The sequence below is a fragment of the Callionymus lyra genome, chromosome 17 (genome assembly GCF_982586985.1).
Source record: "Callionymus lyra chromosome 17, fCalLyr1.hap1.1, whole genome shotgun sequence".
Classification (NCBI taxonomy): Eukaryota; Metazoa; Chordata; class Actinopteri; order Syngnathiformes; family Callionymidae; genus Callionymus; species Callionymus lyra.
Window position 1 is genome coordinate 6,255,696 of NC_141834.1, and position 24,913 is coordinate 6,280,608.

Sequence of the window (24,913 nt, forward strand, 5' to 3'; positions counted from 1 at the left end):
TTATTTCTATTCAAGCTATATATTTCTCCATGCTATTTGCTTTGTTATTCGTTAGAATTTAAATTAAATTTGATCATTTTCTATGGCACAATAACAATAACAGTTTATGGAGCTGAAAATATCTTCTCAGATCTTTTCTCATTGTTAACCATTTACTTCCCCTTATTTTAAGGTTTTTTAATACAGTGTCTGGTGTCTCTGTTTGCTTTTTGTTTTCATATTATTTTTTACGTCTAGTTCTTACGCTTGTTATTTCAAGCCTGCCTTATTTCTGCTGAACTACCTGTATATATAGTTACATTACACTATTGTTCCCATTTCTCATGTTCCATTGTTCCTGTTGTTGACTGGATGTTTTACTACAGTATTTTATACACACATGTAAAACAACCACACAGTTAGTTACGTTTAAATCAGAGCTTAATTTGGACCCAAGCAAGATGTGGCCTTGGGAGACGGTTTTATTTTCAAGTGTATTTTTTCATTATTACATCTAAAAAGAGCAATTATTTTCCTTTCATTACTCGTTGTAATTTTTTTCCTTGATTTCTTTTAATCCACTTTTCATTGGACTACATAACACATTATAATACACATCTTTCAAACACCAACATGTTCTTTCTATATACCTTTTTCATCTTTTTAAAGAATGATAATATTTTAATTTTTTAGATTTTCTTCTTTCTTCATATTTATTCTTTACAACATTTAATACATGCGAGTCAGGAAAGTTGGGGTTTCATATAAATTGCGCTAATAATTCTAATAATTAAAACATATATTATTTGATATTGTGCTTGTTTTCTCATGACCTTTTATATCAATTGAACAGGCAACACCTTTTTTTTTAAAGACTGATTTTTCCTATTTCACACTGGCACCTTAAAGTAGTGGTGGTATATCAGGTGGCAAATTCATTGTCCTCCCTAGTCTTCAGCTATAAGCCACGTGAACAAGATCAGTGTACATTTGTGTTCTTCAATCCATTTCGTTCACACACATGTTCAACGTGTTTGTTTCTGCTATGGACATTTTCTTTGTGTGTGTTATAGTTGGGCTTGTGTCTGTGTTTTTTCAGGATTAAAAAAAATCATGTGCATACATTTTTATATTTAGATTTGTGAGGTTAATGTACAATACAATGATTCAAATAAGGACGTCTAGATGCAGGTCCATGGTGCTTTTGTGTGTTTTAAAAGCATGACAATGGGTGAATTTGTTGTGTATGTGTGTTATCCATGTGTTTTATTTCTGTTTGTAGGATTTGATGTAGGTTCTGCTTGAGCCACAGGTTTGATTTTATTTGTGCTTGTGTCATTTAATTTCCCGGTTCTCTACAATGACTGCAAGATAAGGAAACATTTTTTTCAATTAAGGCTGGGGAACTCCATCTTCCTCAAGTAGATAGCTCATACCACTTTCCTCATGTTTGCTCAGAAATTTAAGTTCACAGAGTAACAAAAGTGTTCATAAAATATCCACAATCAAAAAAATAAACTGATCCTAATCAAAAAAAGAAACATATATTACTTAAAATAACACTAAAGGTTAAGTAAGTAAGTAAGTAAAGGTTATTTGTAAAGCGCTTTTCTAGACCAGGGTCAAAAACACTTTAACAATCAAAAACAATACAAAGTTAAAATATATACTTTAAAAGGTCAAAAAACATAAGACAAACACAGGAGTTCCAGAAAATCAGGGAAAAGCCTGAACAAATAAAAACGTCTTAAGATGTATCTTGAAGGAGTCAGTCTGACCTGCTCTAGTAGCAGAACTAACATTTCCCTCGTCCTTAAAACTGGCTGCCAGTTTCTTTCAGGATCAATTTTAAAATTCCAGTTCTTACTTTCAGATCTATTCATGGTCAGTGATCTGATCCAGCACTTTAAAAGCGCTATATAAATAAAAATGACTTTGCTTTTCCTTAATTTTCTGGAACTCCTGTTGTGTTAACAGTTTTATCTTGCCCTTTATAGCATATACTTATTTTGAATGAATATTGTTTTGATTGTTTAAGCGCTTTGTGACCCTGGTCTGGAAAAGCGCTATACAAATAAAAATTACTTACTTACTTACTTACATATGGCCCTCAAGAGTTTTATTGATCCCCAGGTAAGAAATTGCTTTGTTTAAAAGGAAAAACACATCCATCGATAGGAACATCCATGAGGACATTTAAAAAACAATCAAATAAATACATGAATACGATCAAATAAATACAATCAAATAAATACATAAAAGGGATATAAAAAGACATGCATAAATAATTAAAAATTTGAAACCAAGAGTAAAAAAGTCAATGAAGGAAACTAACCATTTTATTTTGCATTTATTTCTATTATGCAGTCTTATGAGTCTAAATATATGGCGCTTTTGTCTTTTTTTGCGAGTATTTATTGCCCCTCAAAAAAGAGAAAAAAAACACTGCTTTTAAAACAGATTTTAAAAAAATGAGTTATTTAAAATACAATAAAATGCTAAATATGTGTGTTTTTATCTTTGCTTGATGGCCCCTCACAACAGCCACTGTATAAAAAAAATGTGGCCCCTAATGAATAATTGTCATCCACTGCTCTAAAGTGACTGTCCGGGTACATGCATGATGGGGGGAGGATAGCTGGAGGTACTGATAGGCAAATAAATGCAGTGACGGCTGCAGAGGGGAGGAGGGGGCCACAGGAAATCCCCGTCCTTCTTCTGCTGTTCACGAGCATCGTGAGCTGCAGTGTTGGCGACACCAGTGGAGAGCGGTGCGCATTCTCTGCAGATCCTGGGAGGAGACCTGCACCTCCAGCACCACAGAAACACCGCAAACCTTTGGATCCTTATTGGGTTTTCAAATTCTACACCCGAGATCGCCCGGATGCCACCCCCGGAACGGAATATTTGATCGCCTCCTTGAATGTTGATTTAAAATCCGGTAAGATTTATTTTAATAAACGGTTGAAATATCAGTTTTTTTTCAGCGGATTACACGGTTGCTTTTTTTTTCTTCTTCTTCCAATTTTGGGCTGCAGAGGGAGAATTGTGCGTCCATTGCCAGCGAAGTGTTACATAACGAGTGGCTTGAGCTGTCGCTGTCCGCGGTGCTGAACCGCTCGGTAGGATCCCAGAACCAGGACCAGCCGCGAGGGACTTCACGACCTAGCGTGAGTCGAACCACATGATTTTCCTAGATTATCCACGTGATTAAAACGTTAGCATGAATGCGTTAGCTTAGATGCTTCCTTTTTTACACGATGTGTGTGTGTGTGTGTTTCAGAAGGTCACGGGCCTGTCAGGGGAAAGATCCGAACATCGAAGCCACCCAGGAACAAAAAAAAAAAAAAAAAACCCACTTGGGTTTTGACACCGGTCTAGATTGAGGTTGAACGCCGCTCTTTCGGTTCTGAGGTGGTCCAGTGATCGTGGAAGAAAATGTCGGGTCAGACACTGACGGATCGCATTGCCGCTGCGCAGTACCAGCTGACGGGCTCGGATATGGCCCGGGCGGTGTGCAAAGCCACCACTCACGAAGTGATGGCGCCCAAGAAGAAGCACCTGGAGTGTGAGTGGAAATCTTCCTTTTCTCCGACCTTATTAACACCGAATATATGGACACATGCACGTGCAAACACACTACAGATGTAACGCAAACATATACAGGTATGTGTAAATAATTAATGCAACAAATAAACACATTCAGCAAAAATACTTGAAATAAAAGTATCGATGTATAATATATATTTATAAAAACTGTATACTACAATCATGTTAACACAAAACACATTTAACTCCTCATCACAACATTTAAATAGAAAAATATATATATACAAATAGAATTTAGTGCACACACTGATCTTGTAAGTATATATTTTATTGGGTATTGTTTTGATCGTTTAGGATACTTACTTACTTACTTACTTACACTAACAATCATAAAGCCATCACACAGATTATTTCGCACAAACAGTAAAACAATGCATTTGATAAAACACACATAGTTTCCATATTAACAACACACACTAGGTGCATCTTATTCTTATTTTAGTCATAAACCAAGTGCATACATTCACACATATACAATGATCTTAGCATGTAAGCATCTCAATATACTAGTAATCACATTCAGCAACAGCGCCGGTCAAATATTATAAAGATGTGCAATCAAAAGTACACAACATGAACACACACATGCCCAGAAGAGAGCAGCAGATACAGTTTTAACCATAATACACCTGACACATAGTTGTACATCCAGCTAAACACATACACCGTATACATTCATTTCATCACACATAAACCCATGCACACACACTCCTTCACACATGCACACACACACATACACACATGTGCACACACACACACACATACATGCACACAAACGTCAATCCTATCACTCTCAGGCACAAGACATGATTATTGCTTTTACTTTAATGAGGGGCTGTTATTAATTGACGTAACCATAGCAACGACCTCCTCCGGTGACCCCTTTTCACCTTCTTTGACTGAATATGACGGAGAGAAAGAAAGTGATAAAAGTCTACTTGAATTGGGGATTAAATCTTAATTGAAATATGATAATAAAATGAGATTAATGTGAGAGATATTTTTATATCAACACGAGTCAAGATGCATTAATTATTACACTGAATATGGTTCGACTTGGAAATTAATTCACAGCTTTACTGACTCATATATCAGCAGAAACCACCGTATGACAAGATCATTCACACAAATACTGAGTCAGAGGAAATAATCTGCTGCTACATCAAGATCTGCAGCCAGATTTGTTCATCGTGACCTGCTTTGTGTGTCTGTCAGGTTTTCTTTGTGAGGCCAGGTCTTGTCCTGTGTCTTGGACCTTATATCTTGCGATCGGCTCCTCTCCTGAATAATTCACTAATCAGCCAATGAGAGTCCTGCATTATTTACACAGCAAAAGGTGACAATCCTAATCCCAGAATGCACCCGAGACCTTCCTTTAATTTAAGGGTCAAAGGGGCTCTTTTGTTTTGGGTGTCTTTTAATTTTTGCTGCCCGGCAACACGTGAGCCAGGCTGACTGAGATGTTTCTTTGTAGTTCCTGCAAACTCTGTTGACACACCCTTGGAGTTCAGAGCCATAAACCACACCCTCAAAATGATTTTCCACCCGAATGCATTTGATGACATCATATTCTGGGTTTATTTGCATTAATTTTTAAAGAGCCTCGGAACAAAAGACAGAGTCGTATTTATCTTTTATTTTCATTTTCATTTTAACATCAACATCAAGAACAGACAAATCACCAACGTTTCAAGTTCCACCCAAAAAAGAAAGAAACACTAGTTTGTATGTTTTAGCTCAAACATTAGCATCACCGTTCCTCTGTCTAAACTGTTCAAACTAGCCAAATAATCCTGGATCCTAACTGTAAAGCTTAGCAAACTTGCAATCTTCATTAAAAACAGTTGTTTTGAATTAGAATGCCAGTCTTTAACAACAACTCCCATTTAGCTTCATGCTTTCTTAAAGTAAGTTCTTTGTGTGCCACAGATAGCATTAGCTAGCATAAAAGCATCTTTTATGCTATCTTAAAGAATTTGTTTTTGTCTAATCCTTTCAAATTAGCCAAATAGCACTGGCCCTAGCTATTGAAATGAGCAATATTTATTATATAAATACAAAGTACTTTTACTATTACTATTACTATTTTAAATGACTATTCCCGCCTTAAGCCGTGTAAAAGAACATGAAGAAAAGTTTATACCTTTCTCTTAAAGAACTGGAAACTAGAATAATTGTCTAGGTTTGCAACTACTAACTTCATCACTTGAGGAACTCCAAAAATGGCTAAAAACAAAGAATCCCATTTAGCTTTTCTCTTTTTTTGGGGAGTTTGACAAGTTCTTAGTGCGCTACAGCTAGCATATGCTAGCATGAATGCTGTTCAACTATTATAATTACTTTTATGCTAGCTTAACAATTCGTTTTCCTCTGATCATTTTCAAATACTGGAACTTGCTATAAAAATAGCAACTTAGCAATGTTTATTAAAATCATTTTTTTCAGATTTAAATTCCCACTTTTAGCCATGTAGGGCTAAAAACAACAAATCTCATTCAGCTTGTGTACCGCAGCTAGCATACATGCTGCGCAAAGCTTTAATTACTTTTATGCTAGCTCAAAGAACCTTTGAACCGTTAAAGCTAGCCAAATGGCACTGAAGCTATGAAAATTAAGTGTTTATAAGAAAATATTTTGCCTTTAGCCATGTAAAAAGACACGAACATGGCTAAAAACAGCATTAGCATTAGCTAGCATAGCTGCTATGCAAAGCTTATTATTACCTTCATGCTTGCTCAAAGCATTAGAAGTAAGTATTAGTAATTACTATCAAGCATCAGCTGCGATAGACAAATATTCATCCAAGAAGATACTACTTAGTTATATACTCTTCAATATATGTCAATCAACAAATGTATCATTTATCAAAGAAAAAATAGGATCGTTCAAGGATGGTGTGGATGCAGTAAAAGATGGTGTAACAGTGGCCAGGAAATAGATCTAATATCATATAAACGTTATTTTCATGACAGATGTTACTGATTTATATTTGATATTCCTCACACAACCTCATTCAGGTTCTCAAATCCTTATTTTCTCTCTGTGGTGTTTCTGGGGCAATTCCACCAGCTTCTTATATTTAGGTCACTGTGCTTCTTTTGTGTTTTTGTCCTCTGAGAGAGACGAGTCTTTCTATGTGGAACACACTTCCCTCACACAGTTGGTGAAAATATTGATTTGCAGAAGAGATAAAAAATGTAAAGAAAAAGTATCTGCATATTTCTACTGTTTAGTCAAGTTAGATTGTTCACTTGCAATATTCCAATAGCTTTAATCAACTAAGGTGTAGTACAATGACAATCTAATCTGGTTCACAATAAGCCTTGGGCAGGACTTTAGTTACTTCTAATCTCTGTGAATACTGTAAAAGGTTGTTGGGTCAACCTCAGTCATTAGAGCCCTTCAGTTAAACACCTGATGCTGCTGAGCTATAAATACACAAGTTATTTTCTGTTACCAGGGGAACCATTGTTTCTGTAGTTATTGATGAACCAATTCAAATATTAAATCACAAAGAAGAGGCAAATATTTGTTTCATTATAGTTACACATAACAGCCTAAATGGCCACAATTCCAGTCTTTATTTAATTCTTTATTGAAAAAATAAAAGATACAGTAAACTGTCAGTTTGTCTTTTGTGAGAAAGGTGCAACGTTCGGTATGTAAACAAAATGAAAGAAGATGGGGTTTTTTTTTCGTGTTTTTTAATTTAATTATTCATCAAGCAGGTTTCATGATATTTGGAAATAACATCTTTTAAATAATATGGAAACTGGTTAATTCCTTTCAACATATTTCTTCTTCTAAAAGTTACATGGTGTTAAGCAAGACTGTAGGTGAGATTTTCAAGCCTTCAAAAAGCATGTTTTTTTTTCTTTTTTTCATACCATGTTCAGTTTTGTGTATGAGAAACACGTTAAATTGAAATGTTTCATATTTTTTGTTGAATAGACTTTAGCGCTATTTTGGGAATTGTTTGGGATCATGCATTTTTACATTAGTCTTAAGACTTACCTTAATTATTCCCTTGCTGTGTTTGTTCTTGTATGTTTTACAAATTATTGATTTTATATCACATTACATTTTGTAATAAATGACTAATTGTATGGCACTAAGGGATTTTTTATGAGGAGAAACTAAATAAGCTTAAAATATCTTGGGTACATAAAAAGAACAACAACCCATACCTTGGATGGAGTGGTTTACTTACAGAGAGATGCATATTTGTTGATCTATTTTTACATCTCTGTGAGAACTGCAGGACAGGAGGGGGATTGTGCTGCGCAGATGTTGTCATGGCAACAGATTGGCGGTTTTATAGGGTGACGTGGTAAATGGCAGGGTCAGGCTGTGTTTGGGAAATGGCAAAAGACAGGCCTGTCAGCTTTGTGGAAGATGGATGGATCTATCTGGAGAGAAGAAGAGTGAAGATGGTGTATTTTGAGTGGGTATTAAAGTACATTTGGTTAGTCAAGTAATAATCATGTCACCCACTAGATACTGATTCTTTCTTCTTTCCTTCAAATTCATTGTATCGTATTTTGCTCTTATTTCTTAAGTCTCTTTAATGACTAATTGTACAGCTCCGGTACACAAATAGTGTTATAAAAATCCTTTGTCAAGGATTTTATTTATTTAAAATACTTGACATCAGTTGTACACTTCCACACTTCAATCACACAACACGAACACACACATGTTGAGACGGCAGTGGGTACACTCAGTGTGAGTGTCAGTCCATTCTTAGATCTCTCTGCTATGGATTACCGTAAGAGTCTTTATTTAGCTCGGACAATCCTCAGAAGACACACAAATACACTCACTACTTGTTGTGCCTGGTTTTGTATTTTACTATAAATGACTGAATTCTCTGTAACATTTTGATTGGGTTCCTTGTTCATTTTATTTTAAAAGTTGTGTTGCTTATAGACAGAAATATCTAATATTATTTATATTAAATTGCTCACAAAATCCTTCTAATATATTTGTAGCTGCATTAAAAAAACATTTAAAACATTGTGTTTACATAAATATAAACCATATAAGATATTAATCTTATTTTTAGATCAATAAAACTATCTTCATGTGTGGATGACTATTTCTAATAAGAGGTTAAGTAGTTTATCTTATCTTGCTTTTTTGTATTTGTAGAGGAGGAAACTGAATCATGGGTAATGGGGTTCAGGTGGGGGTATTGTTAGGATTTACAGAGGGGGATGGGTACATTAGAATGACCAGGACCAGTGATTAGAAATAATCTGTTGACCCCGCCCCGGCCATCTGAACCTCCATCATTTCTTCCATGTGTCTGACACAGTAAAGGCTGTTGAAGTCTGTTCAATAAAACACTGTTATAGTGTTTTGTTATAGTACTTCTGATGCAATTTATTTTACAATACATTTTACAAGTATATATCTTATTATGCATTTAGCAACAAGGCTACAGCTAATGGTACTCATAATACAACAAACACCATTATGTTTATTATTATTACCTAATTTTATTCTCCTACCAAGTGACAGTACTATACTAGTCCTACTAATACAATTAATGTAGTATATACTATTTCTATTATGTTGCTTCTAAGTTTGCTAACTACCCTTTAATTCTACTATGAATACACAAAGCTGGTTGGTAACAAATACTACAGTAAGTCAGTGATGTCAACAATATTTTATTTCCACTTCTACTACATTATTTAAGTACTAGTACTGAAGATTGGTTTAGTGGTAAAAACTAGAAGCAGTACCCAGAAAATGAACCCTTTATAGCCTACTACTACTAATAAACTAAAAACATTCACTAGTGCTACTAGTTAGTCCCATATGCTTTGGGTTGAGTGAATAGACTTTATTTGTAACAAAAAAACGTTTACTAGTAGACAATTAGTACTCATAGTAGACTTTAAAAAAATATAGGCTTTACTAGTGAAACTCTTAGAGGAAATCTGACTGCCAGTAGATGATTTTACTTTACTAGTCGAACTAATACATTCGTCCACTAGTTCCATCCCTTCATAAAATAAAAGGCCTACTGTGTTTGATGTCTACTGACTCCTTCAAGAAACATCTTTAGACATTCTTATTTGTGCAGGCATTTCCTAACCATGACTTACTTACTTAATAGTAGTACTAGTGAACATAAAAAATGTTTACTAGTAGAAACTGTAGGTCAAATACACGCTTACTAGTACTACTCGTCATTTTTTTCCTACTTTTTTCCTACTCTCCTACTATTTCCCTTACTGTTATTGCTTTTACTACTTCTAATTATTCTACTGATAATACTACATCTACTTCTACTACTACTACTACTTCTACTGCTACTACTAATACTACTACGACTACTACTATTACTACTTCTACTACTAATACTTCTACTACTTCTACTACGACAACTACTACTCCTACTACTTCTACTACTACTACTACTATTACTACTACTAGTTCTACTATCACTACTTCTACTACTACTACTCCTACTACTTCTACTACGACTACTACTACTACTACTCCTACTACTACTGCTACTACTACTACTACTACTACTACTACTCCTATTACTGCAATTTATCTGGCTACTTGTATACGACTACTACTGCTACTACTGATAAGACTACTTCTACTTTTACAACTAATATTTCTACTTCTACTACTATTGTTACTAGTAACTACTTCTTTCTACTCCTATTGCTATTACTACTTCTAATACTACTTATTTTATTTTTACTACTACTGTTACTTTTACTTCTACTTTTCTACTACTTTTTGTAATATTACTTCTATGACTACTACTACTTATACTACTTCTAATACTACTACTACTCCATATTATTCTACTATTACTACTACTACTGCTAATATTTTACTTGTACTATTACTACTGTTACTACTGATAAGATTACTTCTACTACTACTTCTATTTCTAATTTAACTACTATTTCTAGTTCTAGTTTGACATTTACTTCAATTTCTACTTCTATTGCTTTTACTAATACTAAAATTATTGATTTATATTCAGTGTGCTACGTTGTTATAAACATATCTATTCCTATAATCTTGTGAGGAAGTTTGCTTGAATTTAAAAACATAACATCACTGACAAAGTAAGTGCTGAAGAGCTTCTTGTCCATCTGACTCATCTGGTATTCATGCAAGGGAGATGACAAAGCAATGTGTGTGCATGACTGTGTGTGTTTGATATTCTCCTGGGAGTCTGGAGCGGCTCTGCAGCACTCAGTCGGCTCTCTTAATCAAACTTTAATCACAGTAGGTCGAATTATGCAGACACTGGTCTCTGAATTAACACTCTTGAGTGAAACTTCCTTGGAAGTGTCCTGTCCTCAGGTGTGCAAACTTCTTAACAAAATACTTGTGTTACAGACCTGGTGTCGGCCACCAACACCACCAACGTGAACATCCCTCAGATGGCCGACACGCTGTTTGAGCGAGCCACCAACGCCAGCTGGGTGGTGGTCTTCAAGGCCCTCGTCACGACCCATCACATGTGTGTCCATGGCAACGAGGTTTGTGAGAGAGAAATGCCAGAAAATATTAACCATATCCATATTACTAATCCATAGTTTGCCTAAGAATGTTCGGGAAACCTTAACCCTAACCCTAACCCTAATCCTAACCCTAACCCTAACCCTAACCCTAACCCTAACCCTAACCCTAACCCTAACCCTAACCCTAACCCTAACCCTAATCCTAACCCTAAACCTAAACCTAAACCTAACCCTAACCCTCAACCCTAACCTTAACCCTTACCCTAACCCTAATCCTAACCCTAACCCTAACCCTAACCCTAACCCTAACCCTAACCCTAACCCTAACCCTAACCCTAACCCTAACCCTAACCCTAACCCTAACCCTAACCCTAACCCTAACCCTAACCCTAAACCTAAACCTAACCCTAACCTTCCCCCTTCCTTTTTGGTCCCGAAAATTGCAAATCAGTAAAAAAAAAAAAGATTGTAAAATAAAAAAAAAAGGTAAAACAAATGTAGGGAAAACTAATTTGAGAAGTAATACATTTTAAATTTAGTTAAATGTATGTATTTTTTGTAATTTTAGATGTTTAATCTCAACCCCTGAGGTGTGGAACAAAGATGTGGAGATGCCTGAGTTAGAATGATTAACCAGATGACTAAAAATGGAACAATGACTTGATACCTGATATTAGTTTACTAAAATCAAATATAACAGCATGTGAAGAACAAGTCGTTCATCTATCTTACTTCTCTCTTTCTCTCTGCAGAGGTTCATCCAGTACTTGGCCTCCAGGACCTCCCTGTTCAACCTCAGCAATTTCATCGACAAAACGGGTTCTCACGGTGAGAGGACGCCTCGTGTGAACGTCTAATCTGTATACGGTCCATATGTGGAGATTAACAGCGAAACCAGACGAGAATCGTGACGCATCGCTGATAATCGCGACGGGGAAGAAAGATGGGAACCATCTGGCTCTTAAAGGGAGGGTCGAAAGTACACATACTTCACATGCATCATTCCTTATGTCGCCAGATGGAGTCTTGTGGACCATACAGAAAGAAAGAAGAAACAAATGGAATCTCTTATTTTATACGTACCAATGATTTGAAACACGTATTTTATTTAATGATGTATTACAAGTTTGAATAATAGGATCACAATATTAAATAAATATTTTAATAAATCATAGCAAAGTGTGGTCAGGGAGGGGAAATCTTATTGTCATTGCTTACACTGTTAAAACGTGATTTTAAACTAAAACACAACCATAGAACTTATTGGGAGGCACTTATTATCACACCTACCGCTCATGTAGAAGAACTCACATTTCCCCGATCCTTAAAACTCTTCACTGGCTTCCAGTTTCTTTCAGGATCAACTTTAAAATTCTGGTTCTTACTTTCAACTATTCATGGTCAGACTCCTCCTTACATCACTGATCTGATCCAGCCTTACACCCCAGCTCGGGCTCTGAGGTCTGTGGATCAGAATCTACTGATGGTTCCTCGCACACGGTTCAGGACCAGAGGAGAGAAATCCTTCCAGACTGTTGCTCCTAAGCTTTGGAACGATCCTCCTCTCTCTTTGCGCTTGATGGATCTACTGACTCCTTTAAGAAACATCTTAAGACATTTTTATTTGTGCAGGATTTTCCTTGATTTTCTGGAGCTCCTGTTGTGTTATCAGTTTTATCTTGCCCTTTAAAGTATATTCTTTATTGAATATTGTTTTTATTGTTTAAGCGCTTTGTGACCCTGGTCTGGAAAAGCGCTATACAAATAAAAATGACTTACTTACTACCTTACTTGGTGCAGGCAAAGTGAACTCCCAACATGCCTTTCTGCACACTTCTCTATTTGGTGACGACTGATTGGTCGCTAAAATACTGGATTTAATTTCTACGTCTATGTTGCTAAGCCAAAAGTTATCGACAACTGTGATCAGCTGACTCGGCGGCAAAGCCTTACAGGGGCCGTTCATGTCACCGCTACTGAGAGGGTTGTTGGTAGGGATTGAACCTCAGCTTCTATGTTGACTTTGCAAGTTTGATGTAACGTATCACCCGCAATAAACATAGGGCCAGAACTGTAAGCATTTTTACTAGTTTAGATATTGTGAAAAAAGTGTTGAATATCAAAAACAAGATGGTTATTTTCTCTCTTTATATTGCAGGCTATGACATGTCCACATTCATTCGACGATATGGTCGCTACCTGAACGAGAAAGCATTCGCCTACCGCCAGATGGCGTTTGACTTCACCAGAGTGAAGAAAGGGTGAGTGAGATATTTGACAAACTTGTCAAGGATCTGGTAGTTGTTTAAACATTCCACTATTTATTTTCTTTACTACGAAACCAGAGCTGAAGGTGTGATGAGGACCATGACCACGGAGAAGCTGTTGAAAGGAATGCCGGTGCTGCAGACTCAGATCGACACGCTCCTGGAATTTGATGTGAGTATGTCTGATGTTTTTTTATTTAGTTCAGATGATTAACACAGTTTGTCCAAACCTCTCACAGGTTCATCCTAAAGAGCTGAACAACGGCATCATCAACGCTGCGTTCTTGATTCTCTTCAAGGATCTGGTCAAACTCTTTGCCTCCTACAATGATGGAATCATCAACCTACTAGGTGGGTGTCTTTGCATTTTTGTTTATTAAATACAATGCTTCCTCTGGTTTGAAGGTTGATACAAGCAATACAAGTTTATTTAAAAAGAGTTCTAGAGAAGGATTCACTTTTTATTTAATGCTACAATCAAACATTTACATCGAGAATCGTGATATTTACAAAAACATACAAAAGACAAAGAAAAAGTAAAATGGAACACAAAAACCGGAACAGTATTGGTGTGTATCTATAGACAGACAGTGCATACCTCTGCCAAGGATCTAATTCCACATGTTTTTATAAAAACAGAATATAAATATTGCATTGTATCATCTTTTGTATGGAAAATACTTCTGTTCAATAAAATGTGTTTAAAATAAAGTTAAAAAATATGAAATATTTAGTTAGTTTTTTTTTTTATTTTCATGCAAATATTCACTGCATTTGTTTATTTTTGTGTTTCACTTAAACTTCCGGCCGCCATCATTACGTCCTCCACGGCTAATGGAAAAATTAAATCCTGCGAGATCCTGGCGATGACTCAGGACAAGAATTTACAGTCCACTTCAGCAGCTTTTAAAGTTAATGCTTGGACAAGTTTTTTGGTTTGAAACAAATAAAAACAGTTCCGACGTCAAGAGTAATTTGGTCAGTAAATTCGGCAACACTACAAATACATCCTTGTTCCTACAGTATCACAACATATTGTATTGTGTCCATGTATTCTGATACATATCATATCGTCAGATTCTTGCCAATACACATTAATCAAATAAACGACGAAAATTTGATCCAAGACAAGGATCAAGTTCCTTGACAGGATTTGGATTTGCACCAAATATTTGGGAGGTTCTGAACAGAGTGGTGGCTGAATTATAAAACCTTTAGAGCTAAAATTTTTTTGAAATCTTTGTATTTATTTTGACTTATGTTTCACATTGAGTATTAACTTTAGGTTTTCTTGTTCTACGCAGAAAAATACTTCAAGATGAAGAAAAGTGATTGCAAGGAAGCTCTGGAGATCTACAAGAGGTTCTTGACTCGCGTGACGAAGATCGGTGAATTCATGAAGCTGGCCGAGGTACAACAAAATATATATTTGTTGTTTCCTTTCATGTTGATAATAATCATCTCTGACTTCGACAGACGGTGGGAGTGGACAAAAATGACATTCCAGACATCAACTATGTAAGTTGACAAGAACTACTTTGGAAGTCAGTGATTGTAGTTTTTTATTAAGGCTGGGAAGGAATTGATATTAAACTAGTCAGATGGTTGTTCATGAAAATCCATTTTGTTTGAGTGATGGCTGTAATTTATCTACAGGTGTTAATTTGAATGTTTGACTGTCCCTAGGATGGACTGATGACTGGTCCTGAGTTTCTCTTCCTCTCACAGTTATTAAGAAATAACTCCATTAAATCTTTAAATTGATATACGATTGACATGCATGTCACCTTTGTCATCATTTCTTACCCATTAAACTTCCTCTTTATAACAGGATTTTTGAATACCTAATTTAAAATATGTATATTAGTATATTAGTTTGCATAATAGTGTATCCACTTTTTGTTTAAAGATGCAATAAATACCTGATATTAGGTAAAAACATTGATTAAGAAAATTCTGCAAAAGATCCAATGTAACCCTATCATTAGAATAATCACCCACCACCATCTTCTACTCAGTGCCTCCACCCGGGTGTAGTGGTGGATCTGGCAGACTCAGACGATGAAGATTGTCCTTTCAAACCTCTCGAGGAGTCGGTAACCATGGCGATAGCACGAGTTGTGGTTTGAGGGGTGCAGTGTTTATGCATGTGTCGAGCTGAATTTCATTTAAAAAACACACAAGAAGCACTCCACGGAGTGTCTGTTGCTGTGAGTGTTTGCCAACTATCTGTGTGTTGCGGTGATTGTTTTTATCATCTTTGGCTTAAACTGCTGTTGTGTGACCCTGATTGAAGAGCAAACCATTACTGTTTTGTTTCACAGGCTCCCAGCAGTATCCTGGAGTCCCTGGAAACACACATGAACGGCCTGGAGGATGTCAAGGGGGGCAAGAAGGGGTGAGATTTGTTTCTTTGACTCACATTTTCTAATTTTGGTTATTATTTTAGTATATAAAGTTAATTTACCGAATGTGTATGTACACTGAAATATATGAAAAAACAACATTTTAATAAAAGTAGGTAATTTAATAAAAAAAAGTATTTCATGGGTAAAAACTTTCCAAACATTTTTCAAATTAAATTAGTGCTACAATTGTATATTTCCTTACCATTCAGTGCATTTTTATCATGTTGTTTTTAAATACAAGCAGTTGAACCATTCATAAAAACAAGTAGTACAAGTGGTCTACAGTGAACAAAAAGAGAGATTGTTAAAACATTAAGCTAGTGAGTACACTGGTTGACATCTACATTCACTAAGTTGTCTGCTATTATACTATTTTGATAGCATTAGCATCACTTTTAAAAGAAATCTGTATTGCTGTTATTGCTTTATATTTATCTTATTTTGAATGACAATCATTACCATGACTGTTTTTAATACTATTACTATTAGTTTTCCTTAATACTGTTACTGCTATATTTTTGTTAAATATTTAGACAAAATGTTTAGCTATCAATAGCATGAGCATAGAAATCTTTAATGCTAGTGTAGCAATATTTTTCCAATTTTTAGAAAGTAGATATAGACACAAACTCTTGGGAAATTATCTGCAACCACACCACATACTGCAACACAGCATAAGCATGACGTTTTTGAAACTAAGATGCTAATAATGCAATCGTTATTTTATAACTATATAGACGACAAATAGCCGGCTTTTTGTTTGTGAAGTTGCTTGCTTATACACTACATAGATAGCATTAGCACAACCTCCCTTTATTAAACTGTACATATATACAGTATATTTTTTTTCTTTAATACCATTATTGTTTTATATTTCTATAATTTTTAATGCGATTCCAGTGTTGTTTTGACAACAAGTTTTGTAATAGCAAGCTTTTTAATATCACTAGCTACGTTGTCTGCTGCTACAGAAAATTGATATAATCAAGTGGGTCATTATCTTTACTGCTATTTCTTTTATCATAAATATAGGCAAGACATATTATGCTTTTAATATTTTTCATAATATAAATGTGTATAAAAGCAGGTGAGACTCTTCAGAGGATGGTTTATTTAACCCTTCATGTCTTTTATTCCCCCTTTTTTTCGTTCATTTGGAATGACCAGTGAAGGGTGAGCATATCCTCTATGTGTTGTTTTGGAGCTGACTAGCATAGAAAGCGATGTCATCATCTCCCCCCTCCTGGTAAACGGAGTCACTGTTCACTTGTGAATAATGAAGCTGATGCACATGTGAATAGAAACGATACACCGACACGAGTCACATGTGAGAAAGTGTGTGTTTGAACTCATGTGTGAACCTCTGAACTCACACATGTCTGTTTACTACACCGAGTCATCGTAAAGTGTGGATCGGATTATGAAGAGTTGATTCCAAAAATGTGATTGAAAAGACAATCAGACCAGCCTCAAATTATTTTTAAATTCCTTAAAATAGGATTTTTTGGGAAAATACTCCTCATATGATCTCACACGTTGTATTTCATGATTAATTTACTAAGTTGACTCTCCCATCACAACATAAACGTTCAAGATACTAACTACTTATCCATCTTTTCCTCCATTTTAAGGTCTCCTACAAAGGTAAGACTCTTTTAGATTTTTTTTAGAAATCGGTAGCAATAATCACAGACTATAAATCGCGATCTATATTTCCAGGGGTCTCCAACAAACAACGTGTCTCCAACATCCACCCCAGCCAAGTCTTCAAATGCCGTGCCCACACTGCAGCCTCCTCCGGGCGAGAGTGCTGCTGCTGCCGCGCCCGCCGCCCCAGAGCCAGTCGAGGAGTGAGAATACTAACATTAGAAAATCACCAAATGATGAATAAATCCAGTTAAAAATGTACTTTTTTCATACAGTTCTTTGTTGGACCTGGACCCGCTGTCTTCATCTGGACCCGCAGCAACATCAGCTGCCCCCACATCCTGGGGAGGTCAGACCCACCAGCTCGAATCATACTTTTACTGAACATAAATTAAACATATTTTTTTCTCTCTCGCTTCTCCTTCAGATCTCCTCGGCTCTGGTGAGTTCATCTTGTTTCGTCCCGTCTCCGTCTAGATTTGTATATCTGTAATCATCCTCCAGTTGACCTCGATATGGATGACTTTTGAAATCTGACCTCCTTCTAATCTGACATTGAGGTGACCTGGAAAACATTGTGTCGAGACCATAGTGAGATCTGTTAGACTGTTAGTGATGTTTCCTCCTTGTCTGTCTCCTCCAGCTGTAGTCTGAGTCTCTCTCTGTCTCTCTCTCTCTCTCCCTCCCTCACACACTCCATTGTCTGGTTTTGGTTTATGACGGGGGCTTTTTTTATTTAAATCTTTATTTAACTCTAATTGATGCTGAATTATTTTCCTAACTTTTATTTAATTCGACTTATTTTTTGGGGTTGATTTCTCAATACGGTAACCCAACTTGTGGTTGCTATTTTTGGGGTTTTATTCTTTAATTTCTTTTGATACCACACAACCCCCGGCGGCAGAAATGGGCGATTCCATGCTAGTCGAACCTACGCTCACGGCAGAGGCAGCCCCCTCCCCCGCACCAGCGACGCCCACCCCGGCAGAGGGCGGAGCAGCCCTAGCTCCTCCCACTAGCACGCCGGCCGCCACCTCGCCGGGCGCCGCAAATATGGATCTGTTGGGAGGTCAGTGAGCTTCCAGAGTATTCTCCAGGGCAGAATAACTCTGGGAAGCTCGACCCTAAAAAAAACCCCATAAGACGGCATGCTCACACACACACGACCAGCACAGATACATTCACACTTGAGAATACAGAAATAACACGCCTCAGCATGGCATGCTTATGCACCAGAATAATATATATTTATTAATAGTTACAAAATCATGACTTATATTTAACTCTGTACAGGTTTTGCTAAACTAAAAACAAATTCTCCTTTTTAAATTCAACTGCAGGGATCTCAATCTAAATGGACCAGAGCTAAAGTAGGTAGGGTGGATTATTGTTTGCAGTGCTTTGGTGACATTATTAACATTTTGGTACATACAGTAAGTGCATTAGCATCCAAGATGAAAAATCTATTATTTTCAGTTAATATTTTCACCAGGAAAAAGTAAGCATAGCTGCCAAACCCATGGATATTGAAGTACAGAACAATTACGAGACTTGCTGTCCACACTAGATCACGCGATAAACTTAAAAAGGAACGATTAACCCGGGTCATGTTTTGGAACATCTGATCCCTGATGTTTTTTCGGCCAAAGTGACATTGTCTTTCAATATGATGTACTGTAAAATGCGAACCAAAGTTTGCACAAACTGTTTTACTTTAAATATATATACTGGATCTAATTCATCTCACAGTCTGCTGTTGTCAGGATAGACTTCACTATGAAGTGTTTAGCAACAAACAACGAAAAAAACCAAAGGCCGGCGTATACCTGGTAAAGTACGGCAGTGAAGCGTTTCTTAGAGTGAAAACACATCACGTTAAGTGTAGGTGCCAATCTTTAACTAAGATTAAAAAATACGGTGTTAGTAACTATCTGATATTGTGCATAGAGGAAGCATCTTGTTCCAAGGTTCTCACCCGAGTATAGGTGTCATCAGGTAGGGCTGAATGAAAACAAATGATGCCAGATATCTCGATCTCGATATCGATATCGCTACAATACGATATGACTACATGGCTTTTGTGAAAATAAAAAACATTATTCTAAGGGGCTGCAAACCCCCTAAAGATTGCCTGTAGATGTAAGCTTGAGATCCCTGATCCAAAGCACTGTATTTAACTTTTATTTAAGTAAATATATTCACCCTATTTACTTCCTCACTCCACTCACTTCTCAACAAGGCTTATAATATATATATATATATATTGTTTATAAAACATAAAACAATAAATATGATACTGTTCAAGACATTAACACCAACATAAACTAGAATATTTGTATTTAGATTTGTATGTCATCAAAAACATTCCTGATCTCTAATATAGGAAGTGCTGAAAGTGCCAAGAATCTGTGCTTTTAACACACAAGTCTAAAACATCTAATTTGACACAAACATTCTAGCTAGCGTTGAATGCTTGCACTAAAACATTCTGCTGCACTCATTCTCCATGCATATTGTTTGATACGCACACATGCTTTTCTCGAACGGAAGGGAAAAGCAATTTTATCAAACTCAAATGTCACTAAGCCGATGGGAGCTGCTCATTCATGTAGTTTGTAGACGCTTTTGTAGTGAAATAGTTGAATGTTAGAGCCTCCTGTTTGTGCTCCCATTGTCCCGTCACCTGTCTGTCTGAGCTGTGTGCAGATGACACTGTCTTTTTCTTCTCGATGCTCTTCTGACTTATTCTATTTCTCTTTTCTCTACACAACTCTGTGGACTTCACTCTCCTCTACGCGCTTCAGATGCCTTTGCAACACCAGCCGCTGCCACAGAGGGCGCTGCAACAGCAGCAGCAGCAGAGGGTGGGGCTGCAGCTCCTCCTGCTGCAGCAGCCGCCGCTGGTGCCGGTGGGTCAAATATTATTATTTGAAAATGTTTAAAAAATATATATATATTGAAATATTTGTCAATCGAGGCAAGTTGCGACTAAATATACGAAAGTAGGCTTTTGTTTGGTTTGTCGAGTAATTGTTTTACTGATGATCTATTGATGATGTGAGTTCAGTGAATTGTTTTTATTTATTCAAACTCTACGTTTACAAAAGTATATTCTTATTGAAAAGCTTTGATTTTTTAAATTTCTAATATTTAAAGAAAATCAACCTTTTAAAATACATTCTGAATATATTCATACATATAAGAAAGTTTGAATTAAATTATTTAAAAAGATAATACAAACATGTATATACTGTACTGCCATATGACTGCTTTTATATATGTAACACATTTTATATATGTTATTTCTGATCATATTGAACCACAACAGCTTTTTCTCTAACAAATATATATTGTATAAATATTTATATACTATTTAATGTGCTTCAGTATTTACAATTAGTGTATATGTATTTATTTGTCTTCCCTAAATCATCATTACACATTGATTGATTATTCTAGAAGAGGATTAATAATTTGAGTTTCTGACATCTTTGGAATATAAATTAACAGATTAATAGTGATTCAGAAAACCTAAAACTGTATTTTTAAGGTATTCCAGGAACTTGTATAGAGGAAGTTATTATTCATCCACTGTTATCCAAATATTATATTGGAGCCAATTAAGTTTTTGCATTTATAACATTCAAGCAGCAAATGAAAATTCAACAACGGGGCAATTATTTTAACAACATTCACCTTAAAACTAAAGTGTGCATAGATGAGCATGTACTGCATATGTGTCGAACTCTGGCCCAGGAGCCAAATGTGACCCACCCGGTCTATACCACCTATAATGTATGTTTATTTCAGGAACAGTTTTAAGCCCCACATGGTTAGATATTGACGTTTGAAAAAGAAGCTGGAAACTCAACCATCTTTATTTAAAATAGAGACTGACACGCACATTATTTCTCTTGGCCCCTGCCTTGTTTTTTAATTTATATTATATATACTTCCTTAATGAAGTTTGACTGCACTACTGATTGAACAGTATACTGTACATTGAGAATGTGGAGTACACACTGTTTTTTGGTCAGAGAGCTCGATATCCCTTCCACAGTACATAATACTTGTTTTTAATTTCAGCAAATGGAATCCGTTTGAGTGTGGATGACTGTATGTTGATGAATGCTCTAAAAGTTGGACCGTCTGCATGAGTTTTTTCATTTTGTTATTATTATTTTTTTAAATTCCTTATAGTAGTAGGACCATCTATGTGGCCCGCATGAAGTTTCAATTCATACTATTAAACCTACCATTTAGAAATGTTTAAAATATCTATCCATCAATACTGTTACTAGTTCAACCCAACATATACTTTCCTAAATATTTTTTTAAATATATTCTTTTCCGTAGTGCTTTTTATATGATATTCTGAAATTAAAATGTACATACAATTAAATATTTCAGAATTTATTTATCTCCAGTCTCAACGTAATTTCTCAATGCATTTTTGCAAATATGTTTTCCTAAAGATCTTTCTTTTAATCTCTTTTTCTCATCTTTTTGCCTTTTATTTTTCCTTTTTATGGTTTTTGTGTCATGCTTTTCATAGTTATTTTATATAATATTTGTGAAAATAATGTTTTAATAACTTTTATTTAAAATGGTAAAAAATGAATGCAATGTTTTTTAGAATCTTAAAATAAAATGAATTATATATATATACAATCAAATAAAAACTAAGCTTATTCTCGCGTTCATTCATTTATTCATCTTTGATGGGAATATAAAAAAAGAAAAAGTTTCGTCTCTTTCTTCTTTTGGCTTGACGGCCCCTTATAACAGTCACCGTTTGAACTGTAGCCCCCGAGGAAATATAATTGCCCACCCCTGCTTGGATTTGGGGTAAAATCTGAAATGGAATCCATGTAGAATTGTGTGTTTTTGTTAAGACGGAGCTCATATGTGGGTGTTCAACAATGACTGGACTCTTCTCATGTACTGAGTGAATACTTGTCAATATTAACCGACAGCTGGAGTGTGTGGGCGAACTATCTTCCATTCACTGTCATCCCTCCTCCTCTCACGCTTCAGTAGAAGACATTTGTCTGTGTGTCTAACATTGTCTCCATCCCTCTGACGCTGAAGACCCGTTCTCTCCGTCGGAGGGCAGCACCACTGTGGCTTCTTCAGCTTTAGATCTTTTCAACATGATGTCAGAGGAGAGTTCAAACCCCGCTAGTTCTCTGGATGCCTGCTTTAGTTCCGTGGCGCCCCAGTCGACCCCCTCCCCGACCCCCTCGCCGCTCTTCACCCCCTGCACCACCGTGACCACCGCAACCATTTCTGCTCCATTAACTCCCGGAGTCAGCAACGCAACCACTGATCTATTCTGCGGTAAATCCTAGAGATGTGTGTGGTCTCCTATTTACACCAGTGCAGTGTCTTAACTAGGACTGCTAGTTTTCTCTCAGCTGTTTTTCTTGCCTTTTATCTTTATATAATCTTGCTATTATTCTATTTTCTTTTTGTATATTCTATCTTTTTTTGCTTTCCTATAAACATTTTTCAACATTTTCTTAATATAAATACATTAAAGTAGCTCAAGTTTCCTTTCATTTATTTTCTCAAAACTCATTCTTCTTATTTTCTCTCGTTTCTTTCCCAACATTTTTCCCTTCTCTACCTTGTAAAATATTTCAGTCTTTGTTTTTAACTTTCAATTGTTCTTCTTTCCTTTTTGTCTCTTTGTTTATCCATCTTCACAACTCTTACAAAGTGTGGCTCCTTTGATGATGCTGCTAAAAGTTTAATTTAGTTGTATTTTTTAAATTCACCTCTTAATACAACCATTTGTTAGCACATTGTTTAAGGAGGTGTTTTTCTCCTTCTTTAGAGGATTTTTGATTTTCCCTATAAATAATTAGAAAATGTAAATTTAAATCATACCATTTTGTTCATAGTTGACATATAAAACCCTCTTTGTGAATACTTAAGGAACGTTGTTTTTTCAATCTTTTTCTAAATACATTATTTTTCATTATTGTATGTAATATCTTTCTGGCCCCTCACAATAGTCACAGTTAACAATGTGGCCCCTCTTGCAATTTAATTTCCCGGACCTGCTTAAGTGTATTCATAAAATCACCTTGTCATTCATTTATTTCTTCACTTCATTCTTTGCCTCTTTCTTTTCTTCCCCCTCTTAACCCTTGCTCTGGTTTTTATTCTTTAAACCTCTATCTTGTAAAAATAAAAACAGAATATTTAATTCAATTAATTATCCTATTCCTTTGAAACTCAACTAGACATGTTCATCTCTACTAACCTACTGGTTTCATTCCACTCCTTCTTAATTCTACTGATACTGTCTTGTAAAAAGCGTCCTTGAGAACCTTACAAGAGCCTCTTGTGTGCGACCGTTATATTGTGACATTTCCACCGTGTTGTGACGTCTCCATCTGTGGTTGCTCATGTTTTTGTAGATTTCTTTGATACAATGCCAGACACAAGTTTCACCAAAGCAGACTCGGCCCCCGGTGCCGACCTGTTTACGACAGGTATCCTCTCATGCATCGTCTCTGCTGCCTCTGGTGTGCTTTAACTCAGACTTCATGACTTGCTTTTTCTTTGATGGGCTTTCCCCTGGCTGCATTGATACAAAAGAAAATGGTCTAAGATTGTTTAATAAATAGTGATTCTGCTTCTCGTTTCTAGCATGCTGTGCGTGCTGTGCGTCTATTAATCCTAATGAAATATTGTCAAGAGTTCAAACACCATGTCCACACTATCCTCGCCCGCAGATTTATTCAACAACCCCACCCTCTCCACTGCACCGTCACTCAAGCTTGACTCAGGGGCTATCATGAACCTGTTCGGTGGTGGGTAACCCTCGGGAGTGGTTGATACTGCATGGAGTCCACGAGTGCTGATGGAAAACCTCTACGATAACATGTTTGTTTGGTTTAGACACCTGCTCTGCTCTATGCTTTGATTTCTAAACTATGTGTTGTTTCTCCTCTGATAAGTTGACTGGCAGGTGTGCAGAGATTTTGGAGCGTCATGGTTTACCTTCGTTCTCTAACTCCACCTGCTCTGTTTGGCATTAGCAGTGTGAAGCCCCCCCCACCCCTCAGGCTGACTGTGCTCCTTCTTTGCCCTCATGCTGCGATGGAACACCTCACCATGTGACATATGTTGGTGGTGTCAGAGTCCACAGGAGGAGAAACTCCAGCAGCAGCAGCAGCAGCAGCAGCTCCCACTGAGCTGATGTCAGGTAAGAGCTTTCATGAGTTTCTTCACCGCATCATGTTGGATACATTCTACATTTGCACGAAACTCATGACGTCATTGGTAGAATTAAGATCAGGCTCCTTCATGTCCCACCATATTCCAAAAGCAGCCACCATTAATTCTTCAACTGACATCATTATATTAGATTAAATCCCTGAAATATTGATTTTATCTGAAAAGATATACCTCATTAAGAACTCTATGTCAATAATTACAATGTTTTAGTTCAGGTTAAAAGGTTCATGGAAAAAGCTTAACA

General features: G+C 36.2%; 1 protein-coding gene across 4 annotated transcripts in view; it reads left to right on the plus strand.

Moving 5' to 3' along the window:
• The first annotated feature begins 2,716 nt into the window (after window positions 1-2,716).
• The window catches only part of LOC148062252 (clathrin coat assembly protein AP180-like), a 28,800-nt gene continuing 6,603 nt past the window's right edge, over window positions 2,717-24,913 (plus strand). Inside the window, exons 1-18 of one of the 4 annotated variants that reach the window (XM_087812163.1) lie at window positions 2,717-2,920; window positions 3,018-3,149; window positions 3,263-3,547; window positions 10,972-11,114; window positions 11,849-11,924; window positions 13,255-13,357; window positions 13,442-13,535; window positions 13,603-13,714; window positions 14,668-14,774; window positions 14,840-14,881; window positions 15,688-15,761; window positions 17,403-17,415; window positions 17,491-17,621; window positions 17,694-17,767; window positions 17,846-17,860; window positions 18,323-18,487; window positions 20,223-20,327; window positions 24,572-24,637. In XM_087812163.1, coding sequence (XP_087668289.1) covers window positions 3,418-3,547; window positions 10,972-11,114; window positions 11,849-11,924; window positions 13,255-13,357; window positions 13,442-13,535; window positions 13,603-13,714; window positions 14,668-14,774; window positions 14,840-14,881; window positions 15,688-15,761; window positions 17,403-17,415; window positions 17,491-17,621; window positions 17,694-17,767; window positions 17,846-17,860; window positions 18,323-18,487; window positions 20,223-20,327; window positions 24,572-24,637 — 1,450 coding nt within the window. In that variant the 5' untranslated portion in view covers window positions 2,717-2,920; window positions 3,018-3,149; window positions 3,263-3,417. The remainder of the gene's footprint in view (window positions 2,921-3,017; window positions 3,150-3,262; window positions 3,548-10,971; window positions 11,115-11,848; window positions 11,925-13,254; window positions 13,358-13,441; window positions 13,536-13,602; window positions 13,715-14,667; window positions 14,775-14,839; window positions 14,882-15,687; window positions 15,762-17,402; window positions 17,416-17,490; window positions 17,622-17,693; window positions 17,768-17,845; window positions 17,861-18,322; window positions 18,488-20,222; window positions 20,328-24,571; window positions 24,638-24,913) is intronic. The other 3 variants (XM_087812164.1, XM_087812165.1, XM_087812166.1) reach the window with 3 other exon arrangements.